The 12,009-nt window shown below is 46.7% G+C and overlaps 1 protein-coding gene across 4 annotated transcripts in view; it reads left to right on the forward strand.

Moving 5' to 3' along the window:
* Positions 1-12,009, forward strand: part of hipk2 (homeodomain interacting protein kinase 2) — a 70,649-nt gene that overhangs the window by 50,758 nt on the left and 7,882 nt on the right. The window contains exons 5-10 of one of the 4 annotated variants that reach the window (XM_030095519.1): positions 483-569; positions 4,307-4,491; positions 4,588-4,750; positions 6,825-7,050; positions 7,639-7,760; positions 10,569-10,699. In XM_030095519.1, coding sequence (XP_029951379.1) covers positions 483-569; positions 4,307-4,491; positions 4,588-4,750; positions 6,825-7,050; positions 7,639-7,760; positions 10,569-10,699 — 914 coding nt within the window. The remainder of the gene's footprint in view (positions 1-482; positions 570-4,306; positions 4,492-4,587; positions 4,751-6,824; positions 7,051-7,638; positions 7,761-10,568; positions 10,700-12,009) is intronic. The other 3 variants (XM_030095520.1, XM_030095521.1, XM_030095523.1) reach the window with 3 other exon arrangements.

Here is a 12,009-nt window from a genome sequence, read left to right on the forward strand (position 1 = left end):
GTTTTTCTAGTATGTGGAAAATTACTCGTCACATCGACTCGAACACTGTTTTTTCCGCTCTGAAGAATGATAGCTCAACTTAAATCTGACCTGGCCATATGTTCCCACTGTGTTGCTGTAAAAATATCGTGTTACTCCGTCAAGAAAGTGTCTGCATTCAGGTCAACACAGACATGTTTTTGCGGAGTTTACTGTCCTGCAGAAAGTGAAAAATTCCACTTTTCGGAAAGTGAAGTTCTTGTGTGGTCTCGTGAAACTCTGGTGGAGTGTTTGTGTGACATGCGCCTCCATAAGGAGTCTCCCCATCCTTCTTGGCTGTTAGATGAGTATTTGTGCGCTACCCCAGGGTTGCTCAGAGGGTAAGCCGAGTCCTGCCGCACATCAACAACAAGGGGCTGTAATGAGCCAAATGTAAATAGTGCGTTTCCAGAGGGGAAGTGCGACGGGATTTGAGAGGAACATCTGCTTCTTGTCTCCTGCAGACTCCAGAGGACCATGAGGGTGAAACAGGGATCAAGTCCAAGGAGGCCCGCAAGTATATCTTCAACTGCTTGGACGACATGGCGCAGGTATGCGAACAGTAGTCACACTTTTCTCTTGTTTTTCTTGCATCAATCACTTCCATCTCTCTTGCATTTGCAGCCTCTGTGATCAGGTTATTCACGTCTCGAGCCAATTTGCTCCATCACATCTCCACAATTATCCATCCAAAGCCCTTTAAAATATTTATCCTGCCAAGTTCTGATCTCCAGCTGCAGTATAGCTCAGCTGATTTATAGATTGTACGAAGTGAAATGAAAGCAGCTGCTCGCTGAAGCCTCTCCTCGACGGCGCTTCTGCTCTTCATTTTGCCTAAACCACCATCTAATAACTTACAGACACACTTCTGAGAGAAACATGTGGCGTGGCCGGTTAACAGGTTCGATATATTCAGTTTATTTTTGCATTTAACTCGCGCTGAGTGTTGTGGCTACGTCCTGACTTTGTAGATTTGTGGTACATGTAAGCATATAGAGGGCGCTTGTAAAAAAAAAAAAAAAAAAATGCTACGGTCGTACTGAGACACATCATATATGAAGCGATTCCAGAGACTTCCAGACAGTTTCCAGGCTGGCTCAGCAGGGCCACACACTGTTGTGTCTGTGTGACTCAGCCGGTTGGCTTCTGCATGTCACCTGTGGGAATTTAATAAGGAGATCTTACATAACGCCGTGAACATACTGCACATGATTTATTGTACAGCACATGAACAGGGGCAGCTGCTGAAAAGTCGTAGGTGATGCCACTTTCCACTGCGACTCGGAGTGAATTCGTCTCTCCGCGGTGGGAAAGTTCACATGTAGCCATGACATTTACATAAGATGTGCCTGTCAGTCCGTGCATGTCGTTCTGTCGGCTCGACCACGAGCGGCTCCACTTGCAGACGTGGCACAAATGGCCAAAAAGTGACAGTGGAACCCCCCCCGCCCTCAGAGCATCGTCACACTTTTTGATGACGACCCAAGAGATGTGATTCAGACAAGTGAAGTTTTTATTTTCCATTGTGATATTGGTCATCTTGATACGCGGCTGCTGCTCGCCTCTGGAAGTTTCCAGTGCGGACGAGCGGCACATGCAGCTAGTTAACTGATGGAGACAATTACAGTCGTCCGCCAGCGCCCAGGGCCGCTGTCAGGTCCGTCTGGAATAACATGCTGTCGGCGGGGACGCGATACTATCGTTTTCTGGGCTTGTTGGATTTACAGTTACCACGTACACGCACGTGCACGCACACACACACACACACATATATGAAGCACGGTTTAATGAAACCAACCTGCACCGGTATGATATCCCCTGGGTCGCCTCTCTCTCTCCTCTCTCTCCTCTCTCCTCCTCTCTGGGTCCTGTCTTCCTCTGTTGCAGCCAGATTCAGCTTACTACAAAAACACTGAGGAGATTCGGCAGAGCTGCAGCTTAATATGGGAGAAGCGCAGCTTATTTCTGCCCCGTCTCTCTCTGTCCTGGACATATAAACAAGTCAGCATTGTGGACATCTGTCTCCGCGTGTATAATGAATGATATCGCTGAAGGCTCTGCAAGACAGAGGGGCCGGGTGCCAGGAACAGATAATCAACCTCGTTTCAGTCGTGGGAAATATGGGGAGGCTTTAGTCACAAGTATATCTAATTTGAGTAAATCAGACACCAACTCAGAGCAAATGCAGGACCCCGCTGGGGGCCTGTTGTGGAACGTACGCAGACCGGAACTGCTCGAAAAAACATGGACTGACTTTGATCTGCAGATTGGAGCGCGGCCATGACAGGAAGCACGGCGAGGCTTTCACCGAATCTTGTTTTTATTATATACACTTAAAGATAGACTTTTCCGTTCTTCATCCGCTTTACTTGCTGGGAAAGACGGAGATAAAGCTTCCAGATTAATCCTCACGTGTTGTGAGGCGGTTGAAAATGGCCGGCACGCTGCGCGCCTGGCGCCACATCTCCCGAGGCATCGCCCCGACGTGTCCTGCCGCTCGACATCTGCCATTTCTGCCCTCACTTCAGAGACGCCCGTGCTCCTCGTGACACAAGCATCCGCTGACATTCCAGACACATGTGGCTCGCCGTCTTGCTTAAAGCCTCGTGTTTTCATATTTTCCATCATTATTTTCATTTCCATTAAAAAAAAAAAAAAAAAAAAAAAACTAAAGCTGGAAGATATCTCCCCTATCTAATTAATTCATGTATCCTAATTTAGTAGCCGATAGGAAAATTCTTTATCCTCTTTAGGCCTGTTCTTATCCTGCCTGATTACTGTGGCACCAAACTATGTACATTTCCCCAAAGTCATCTCTCCCACTAGCAGAGGACAATGTGATTATTTCTCACCTCATTCTGCAGATTATTCCTTTATCGCAGCCAGTGGAGATGGCAAGCAGGGAGGAACGGCTGCACAACCTGAATAACCTGCATGGAGGAAGAGAAGTGAATCAGATTTGCGGTGTTGACTGGCAGCACATCTGATAGCCCCTGGAGCAGGCCTACAGATAAGCGTTGCGTCTTTATGAAAAACAGGCCTGCTACCACTGCATGGCAGTCACAATAAACAAGGCTGCCTGTCTGCCGCGCCTGTCCCTGTTTCCCTGCTGACAGTCTGCGTCTTCGCCTCACACCAGACCTGCTATATGGTGACCTTGTCCCGCTTTCTTCATCCCTCACTCCGCACGACAGGCCCGGACGTCAGAGCCGGTCCGCTGCCTATCACTTTTTGGCCGGCGATGGAGCCCTGCGCTAAAGCCGAAATCGCCTCTATTTATCCACGAGCTAAGCCGCAATGTTTATTACAGATGAAGCAACACGATATTCCGAGGCAGCTTCCCAGAACTGCCTGGGAACATATTTAGGTTAAGTTGTCCCGTGTCAGCTTTTTCAGAAGTGCTCGCAAAATGGTGTTCTCTGTGAAAGGGCTTTTTAATGACTAGCCAGTGGTGATGTTTATTGGGTTTCTGTTTTTTGTTTGTTTTCACATCTCAGGAATAGATAAAAATCGCAGTCAAGGCGCCAGTAGATATTCCAAGTGGGGCTATGAATATCAGCGCAAATGTTTGTAATGCCACTAAGGTGGAAGGTTATCACTAGGCTCTGTCGCACACACACTTCACAACCGGACTGATGAAGCCTTGTGGGTATTAATAGGTCCCTCTGAGCTGTAGGAGTGTTTTGTTGTTGTCAGTGAGAACCTTTCAGAGATTAAGAAAGCATTTAGAAAAGGATTGATACACATAACAACTAGATATATTAAATGGGAGTTAAAATAGAAGTTGATAAGTGCTTTATTCCACCAAAAATAAAAATCAAGCAATTATATGGTCACCAGGTGTGCTGGTGAAGCTGAGGATACTTGTGGATTATTCACTGGAATATTTGGATATGAGCTGCTCGAGTTGTTTGGTCCTGTATCTTTGGGCAAAGAAAACAATCAGGAGAAGTTATGGAGAGGAAACTCCACCGTCAAACAATCAGCGGCTATAAATCGTTGGAAGAAATCCTCCTTATGGAAACACACACACACACACACTCACACACACACACACACACACACACACTCAGACTGCAAGACGCACAACTAGAAAAATGTGGAGGAAATGGACTGTATGCAAGATTGAAAAGGACAATACTGGATTAGTAACAATGGGAGTGTATAAACCTGTCTGTAAGGCTGGAATGAAATGAAGGCGTCTGCGTGATTTCTAATGAAGATTTGAGTGGGAAAAAAAACAGAATTGAAAATGCTGAGGCACTTGTGTGTTTGATTTCTCCTTCAGGTTAACATGACGTCGGATCTGGAGGGGAGCGACATGCTGGCGGAGAAGGCGGACCGCAGGGAGTTCATCGACTTGTTAACCAAGATGCTGACCATCGATGCGGACAAGAGGATCACCCCGATTGAAACGCTCAACCACCCCTTTGTCACCATGTCACATCTCCTCGATTTCCCACACAGCACACAGTACGGCCTCCGCCGCTTGTTGTTGGATGCGATCATGGTTTGGAACGGTGAGGCTCGACCCGGTGGTGCTCACTCGTCCTCCGTCTCCCCCCGCAGCGTGAAGTCATGCTTCCAGAACATGGAGATCTGCAAGCGTCGCGTCAACATGTACGACACCGTCAACCAGAGCAAGACGCCCTTTATCACCCACGTGGCTCCCAGCACCTCCACCAACCTCACCATGACCTTCAACAACCAGCTTAACACTGTGCACAGCCAGGTGAGAGTGGGAAACATCCAGCTCATCACCGCGCATCTGTATTCTGCCGGGCAGCCAGTCGCCGTACTGCTGTCACATGCAAGTATGCAAATGAGCCTGGCTGCGGTTTATTGCTTCTGCATGGCGGGTTCCACTAAAGTTTTGACAGAGCAGCTGATATAGACTGTATATTAAAAATGCAGCAGACAAATGCAAGTAATGTGAAATTTGAAATACAGGCATAAAATATACAAGACTGAACACTTCTGCTGTAAATGACCACATATTTGTGGGTTTCATGATGAATAATTGCAACAATGCATTTTGCATGATGCTGTTTTAACCAAACAGTGTCGGTGGTTACGCAGCCCAGAAGTGTCTATTTGTGTCTTTGTTCTGTTTTTTTCCTCTCTCTCTCTCTTCTTCCCATTCTTCCTGTTTGTCTGCCTGTTTCCATGCTTACTTGCCTGCCTTTCTGCCTTGGTGCATGTATATCTGTCTGCGTGCATTTCTGTCTGTGCCCCAGGTCCTGTGGGATTGTCACAAAGTGCTGATTACACACATGACAAGCCCCACTTCCTGCTTGCCTTGCATTCTGGGGCTTTCAGGCCTTAAGAATCCCTTTACCAGGCTTCCTCTCTTTTCCCCCTCCTCTCACTCCTGTCCTCCTCTGTCTTCTCTTCTTTCCTCCCATTTCCCTGGGTTGAGCCTGTGGTGCTTTACCGCTTCGCTCCCGTACGGTCTGTGAATCGAAACTGCTGACTTTTGGCTTCTGCCGGAATCACCCAACGTCTGGTTGCAAGGTTTTCCAGATTGTGTTTAGTTACAACTCCCGCTCCCGCTCTCTCTCTCTCGCTCTCGCTCGCTCTCTCTCTGCCTCTGCCACCCCTCTCGTTAGTAAACAGAGTTCTTTATCACCAACTATATCGAGCCAGCTCTCACTGTGTAGCATGCGACAAAACCCCCATCTTGCTGTGATTTAAATGGATTAACATTCCCTCAACTTGTCTTTTCTGCGCCCGGCTCTCGGGGCATATAGGCAGACTTAAGTTAGTGATTTATTCAGCTCGTTTCGTTTGCAAGGCCGGGATGTATCTGCGGCTTGTATTTTTTGCTGCCTCCGTGCTTGTTTATGATGAATGCCACGGCACCATATTGATTATGTTCTCTCTCCTGGTGTTCATCGAACACACTAAAGAGAGCAAATGAAAAATGAAAGCGCCGTCTATGTATTTTCCTACGTACACCTAATGAAAAGGGCTAAAATTAGACCTCGTCTCGAGGAGCGAATACTCCTCACATGCTGAGCAAACGGTGTGTCTTAAAAGCATTTGTTTGTATCTCGGATGTTCCCAGGCGGTCTCAGCATTTCACATGTCTTATTAATGGTCAAGACATGCCGGAGTTACCTAAGCTTACATAATTATCCGGCGACTGCGGGCTGTGAAATATGTCTCCTCTCAGGAATAATTGATTTGGAGGCCAGATCCTGAAACTGTGACATGAAAATGTCAGATTTCGGCGCATCAAATTAAATCGTCTCCTTATTATATCATAACTTAAGTGAAGTCATAATGAAGGAGATCTTTGCACCACTGTGGGGTTTGTATTTAAAGTTTTTTTTTAAAACATTTTAGAGAACGATGCATTCATGTGCCAAACTCAGCATGCTAACAAATGTGGTAAATGATCAGTCTAAATTTTCTCTGGTGTGGCATTTTGCTCATTGACGGTTGATTATTCCTGGAATTGTGCCATTGATTGCATCTTCACTCACACTCTTTCTCCCCCTCTAATTAATCAAATCAACAGTCCGCATATTTTAAGGCATGTTCAAATCAGTCACCCAATTTCCTCATTCTTCCATCGGCTTTTATCATCGCTGGGTGCCTCGCTACCTATCTTCTTTTGATCTGAATGTTGTTTTGCATCTTTGTGTCTGCATTATTTTGTTGGAATATCGCTATTATTCTTATTTTTTGCATTATTATTTACACTATTCGGCGTTTCCTCCTAGGAGCTCCTCCACTTCCCGGTCATTCCCATCAGTACCTCCACTCTCATGATTTTTATTTTGGTCCCATCATTCCTTTAGGCCACCAACCTGGCTCCCTCCTCCACCAACAATGCCACCCTTTCCTTTGCAAGTCCTGACGTCTCCATACTAAACTACCAATCTGCACTCTACCAGCCCTCCGCTGCCTCCATGGCAGCTGTGGCCCAGAGGAGCATGCCCCTGCAGCCGGGGGCTCCTCAGCTCTGCGCTGCCCGGCCTGACCCCTTCCAGCAGGCACTCATAGTCTGCCCACCTGGTTTCCAAGGTAAGGAGGCCCCACCTGTCAGTAGGCATTAGCGCAAATGGACAGAATAGGATTTCTGGCTCATCTGTGAAAAACACACAAGCACCTGCAGTAAAACACGCTTTGATTCAGCACAGAAACACAATTAAACAACATTCATCTGCTACCATACATAAATGTGACTGTGTTCGTCGTGTCTGTGTGAGTAAACACTCCTCTTGTTTTTTGCCAGCTTTTTGTCTTTTTTTTTTTTTATTATGCATTGCCCAACAGGCAGTGTCAGTCATACCATAAAAACAGTGATTTGTTGATAACTTCAGGCAATTAGTCATTTGAAAGGAAATTTAATATCTTTGCTGTTATGCCGTTTGCATGACGACTGTTTTTGTTTTTCGCTCGGGACTGCTTTTTTCCAGACTATTTTCAAAGGGATTTTGACATCTGTTGAATGCAGATAAAACACCTTTCATGTGTAGCTCATGGGTTGATGTATTTGAGTTAAATTTACCAATTCTATAGGCAAAATTCTTTCATAGGTGACACATATGGGGGTGGTATAACTGTACTTAATTGTTGACATCTTTTGTGCATTGCTTTATTTATGTACAGGGCTGCAGGCATCCCCTTCCAAGCACACCAGTTACTCTGTGCGGATGGAGAATGCTGTTCCCATAGTGACGCAGGCCCCCGGTGCCCAGCCTTTGCAGATTCAACCTGGCCTCCTTACACAGGTAGGAAGACTGAAGTATCACAGAGGATGAACTAATAGAGTTATTTGGATCTTAACAATAACAGTGCCTGTCAGGAGCATTTCTGAACTTTGAACTGCTCGCATTCAAACAAAGCTCTCTTGCATTCCTTTTTTTTTCGTGAGCCTCCACTAATAATAGTATCTATCGATGGAGGATGAAAATCACTCAATGTTCGTGACCCTGCCCCTGCTGGCAGCTGCTTTTTCCTGAGTGCATTCAGGCAAGCTTTCCTGTGCATTGCACTCTGCCTGTCTCTCTCTCTCTCTCTCTGCTCCTGCTCGGTCCTCCTCGCTTGCTCCCTCTGCTGCCTTGCTCTCCCGGAGACTGAGGCGATCACGGTCTGATGCACTCTGAGGCAGGAGCCTCAGACACAGAGAAGGCCTTTACTGGAGCCTCCGCAGCGGGGCCACAGCTTCAGCTGCTAATATACAGTTGTTGCAAGGAACAGAGGGTGACTGTGCATCACTTTCATTGCACACACACACACACACACATGCATGTGCGCACACACACGCAGACCACTTCCATTGCCACACCACTGCTTTCCCTATGGAAATTTCCATGAAGGCTTTAAATATCCCTGAGAATCCAGGGAGTTTGAAGCACTCCCTTATCTCCAGTTAATCATGCAGTAGGCAGGAAGGCAGGCAGGCAGACAGCAAAGCTCTGTGTGTGTGTGTGTGTGTGCGCGCGTGCGCATGTGTGTGTGCACATGCCTGTGTTTCAGTGGTGGGTTAATCTGTCAGATACCAAATGGTGATTAGCTCGACGGATGCCTCCAAGTCAGGCACTCCAAATTACAGACGTCAGAGGATCCTCGGAGGTCAGGGGAAGCGTGGACGACCGGGACATTCACAACATCTTCAAATACGACCGAGCTCAAGATCCTTCTTTAACAACAATCCCGGTCCGAGATCTAGCACTAAAAGTGTCAGTTTCATTGTATTAATTAACACATGGAGTTTGAATCGCAAACTGTGGTGCGCTGCAGGTGTTCACCGTAACCTCTGTCTGCACACATGTTACACAAAGACAGGCCATAGTTAACATAAACAGATGGTTTATATAGGCCAGCAAACAGCACACCTAATAACTGGGTGTGTGGTGTGTCTGCCTTCACGTGCTTATTCCTTAACGGTGGGAGGTCTCACAGGCTTGACTTGGTCCTTGTTTGCTTTCACGCCACCTGTGACTTCATGCTCCCAGCACCCAACTCCGACCCAAGTTTAGCTCCGAGCACCTCGGTTCAGAGAGAGAGAGAGAGAGAGAGAGAGAGAGAGAGAGAGGAGAAGGAAGGAGGCTCCAAGCAGGGAGGCAGGGGAAACCAGCGGGACCTTTATCTGGAGCAGGAATGCAGAAAATGTGGAAACAATTGGGGAGTGAGAGCTGGGGCTTTGAAAGCCCCGAGGTGACAAAGGGTTTTCACCCAGGGAGTGTAGGTCGAGGTGGGAGGCGGAGGGCCACTGATAGTGATGGTCCGCTCCGAGAAGAAAGAAAACGGCCTCTTAACCGGGTTACCATTTCAGGACAGACAGGCTTGTTACACAACGCAGACGCCTCGCGAGAGAGGCATGTAGAGTGCCAGGAATGAAGATAGAGCAAGCAGGAGGAGGAGGAGCAGGAGATGGATGGATGTATTAGACTCTCCTAATGGCGTGTTGATAAAAGACCTTGGATGTGGTCGCAGATGTAAAGACCATCTCCATCTCCAGAATGTTCCATTAGAGAGGTCAGCCGTCGGTGCGCAGAGCCGCTGGCCTGCAGATGCCCCCCCCCCTGCAGCGCTGGACTTTGTAACCTACACGAGACAAGAAAACTCCCTCCTGACTGCAATCGCGGGCAACCCTACCGATCACTTACTCCGTGCCAAGACATGTTGTAAACAACCCAAAACTCAATGTGATAATAATAAAAAAAAAAAGACTAGGTGACGGGAAAAGATAAAGTCAAAAATAACGCGGCCATAAGTAGTAGCAGATTAGCTGCTTTGCATTTTGTGCAGTGCCTCTCCTTCTGCCGTCTCGTCTCTGCCTTTCTGTTACTCTATTTAAACGCGCGAGTGCCGCGGCACATACTGATGCTGTTGTAAATAGATGTGCAAATGGTATTAAAGGAACAATTCATTAGCCCTGACATTAAAGTGCTAATCAATAGAACTGCATTAAACTATTAGGGTTACACACACAGTAACACACGAGCGTGTTCAGGCATGCGTGCGCACATACTCATCTTGGTACATCTCAGGGAACATTATGCCTGATAGTCCTCCTGTTCTGCATCAGAAATACAAAGTAGCTTCTTTCGGAGTAGCTTGAATAGTCCTATGAATTTAATTACAACATAGGTTGACTTGACTAAAGTGAAACACGTAATCTCGCTAAACTAACACACACGCGCACACACACACACACTGACAGGCTCACTCACTCATACACAATCACACGAAGAAAGGAGTAGCTGTACATCTTTATTAAGTCCCGGTCTTATCTCTTTTGTCGATGGATGTCTCCTTGGAGCTGGGAGAGTTCATTTTACATGCCCAGTAGCTAGTCTAAAACCAGCTGTTATGCGCTTTAAAAAAGGTGCTGTAATTTATCACAACAGCCTCAAACTCATCGGGCAAGTTCAACCACTTTTCTTTTATTCATGGACTTTTAATGTTCAAGCAAAATCCTGATAGTATTCACATTTTGGGTGTTTCCTATGAGGCCGTTGACTATTTTTTTCCCTGTTGTCTCCTTAAAATGACCTTTAAATCTGTATTTTCTCTGTGCTGTCTTACTCCAGCAGGCCTGGCCCAGCGGCACCCAGCAGATCCTGCTGCCTCCAGCCTGGCAGCAGCTCACCCACACCTCAGTCCAGCATGCCACTGTCATCCCCGACTCCATGAGCAGCACACAAACTCTCGCCAACTGGAGGTGAACCATATTATTTACTCACGATTGTGGCTCCCGGCTTTTGATTTGTTTGGATACAGACATTGTACATATACATACCTTGGAAATTAAAGTGTCCAGCTCAGAATATATCACTCTGATCATGTCTGTAGCTCAGTTTAATGCTTTATAGCACTGATAGGTCAAACCACGCCTTAGAAAGATGGTGCTGTATAAATCTGATTGAGTATGGAGCCTGTATCTTTCTGACAACTTGGCCTTTATCTTCAATGAATGATTCTTGAAATGCACACTGGTGCTTTTATAAGAGCAGATTTACCTCAGGGAGATGGGATATATGTACATGTAGAGACATCATGTGGAGTTTAGCCTGTCATCGCGGCGACTTGATAAATGGACGGAGAGATGGGGGGAAGCAATCTGCAGGGAGATACGGACGAAGCAGGTAGATGCTGTGTTTATGTGGACAGCCGCGCCATCCAGGTATGCTCAGATTCATTTGGAGGTGTCCATCTGTGACAAGACAAACCTCCCCCCTCCCTCCGGGTCCCTCCCTCCTCCCCTGTCCAGTGGCAGCTCTGCTGTCCTCAGAGAGACGATTGGGAAAGTGTCGCACTTCCTCTGCAGAGCTATCGCTCCACAGCTGCTGGTGTCAGCTCCTCTGCCCTCCCTCTTTGCTCGCTCTCTGTCTCGCTCACTCTTCACTGATCTCCTCGCCTCCTTGTGTTTTCTTAGGAAAGGTAGCTGCTGCCACCCACTGGCCTCTGTGGGAAATATTCATCTAATGGTTCTCATTCGCCACCAAAGTGAACAATAATAGTACATTCTGTGTATTAATGCCTTTCAGGAAATCCAAACTACCATATGAACATGTAAAAATAAAGTTGCAGTTAAAAACATTAATAATATAGAATTTTTTTTTAACACATTTAGAGACTTGTAGCAGAATGAACATTGTTGAACATAAACATGCTTAAGGTGGGATTTAAAAGTATTCAGGGACTCGTGGAAAGGTAGATCAGAGTGTCATCCGCATAGCAGTGAACTTGATCGTTATATTCATGAAAAATATGGTCAAGGGGGAGGAGCTCAATAATGGGGAGAGGATGAGACCCAGGACAGAGCTCTGGGGGACACCATGGGAGGGGGTGGAGGTTTAGGGTTAGAGGTTAGTGGTTGCATCTAAAAGATTTTAATGGAATAAACTTAGTGTGACCAGAAAGATGCGCCTTGAACCATACCAGGGGTGTGTTTGATCATCTGATGGATGCTAGTCTATGGAGTGGGATGGATCCGGTGATGGTGTCAGAATCTGCACTTTGATCGAGGAG

The sequence above is a fragment of the Salarias fasciatus genome, chromosome 7 (assembly GCF_902148845.1).
Source record: "Salarias fasciatus chromosome 7, fSalaFa1.1, whole genome shotgun sequence".
Taxonomy (NCBI): Eukaryota; Metazoa; Chordata; class Actinopteri; order Blenniiformes; family Blenniidae; genus Salarias; species Salarias fasciatus.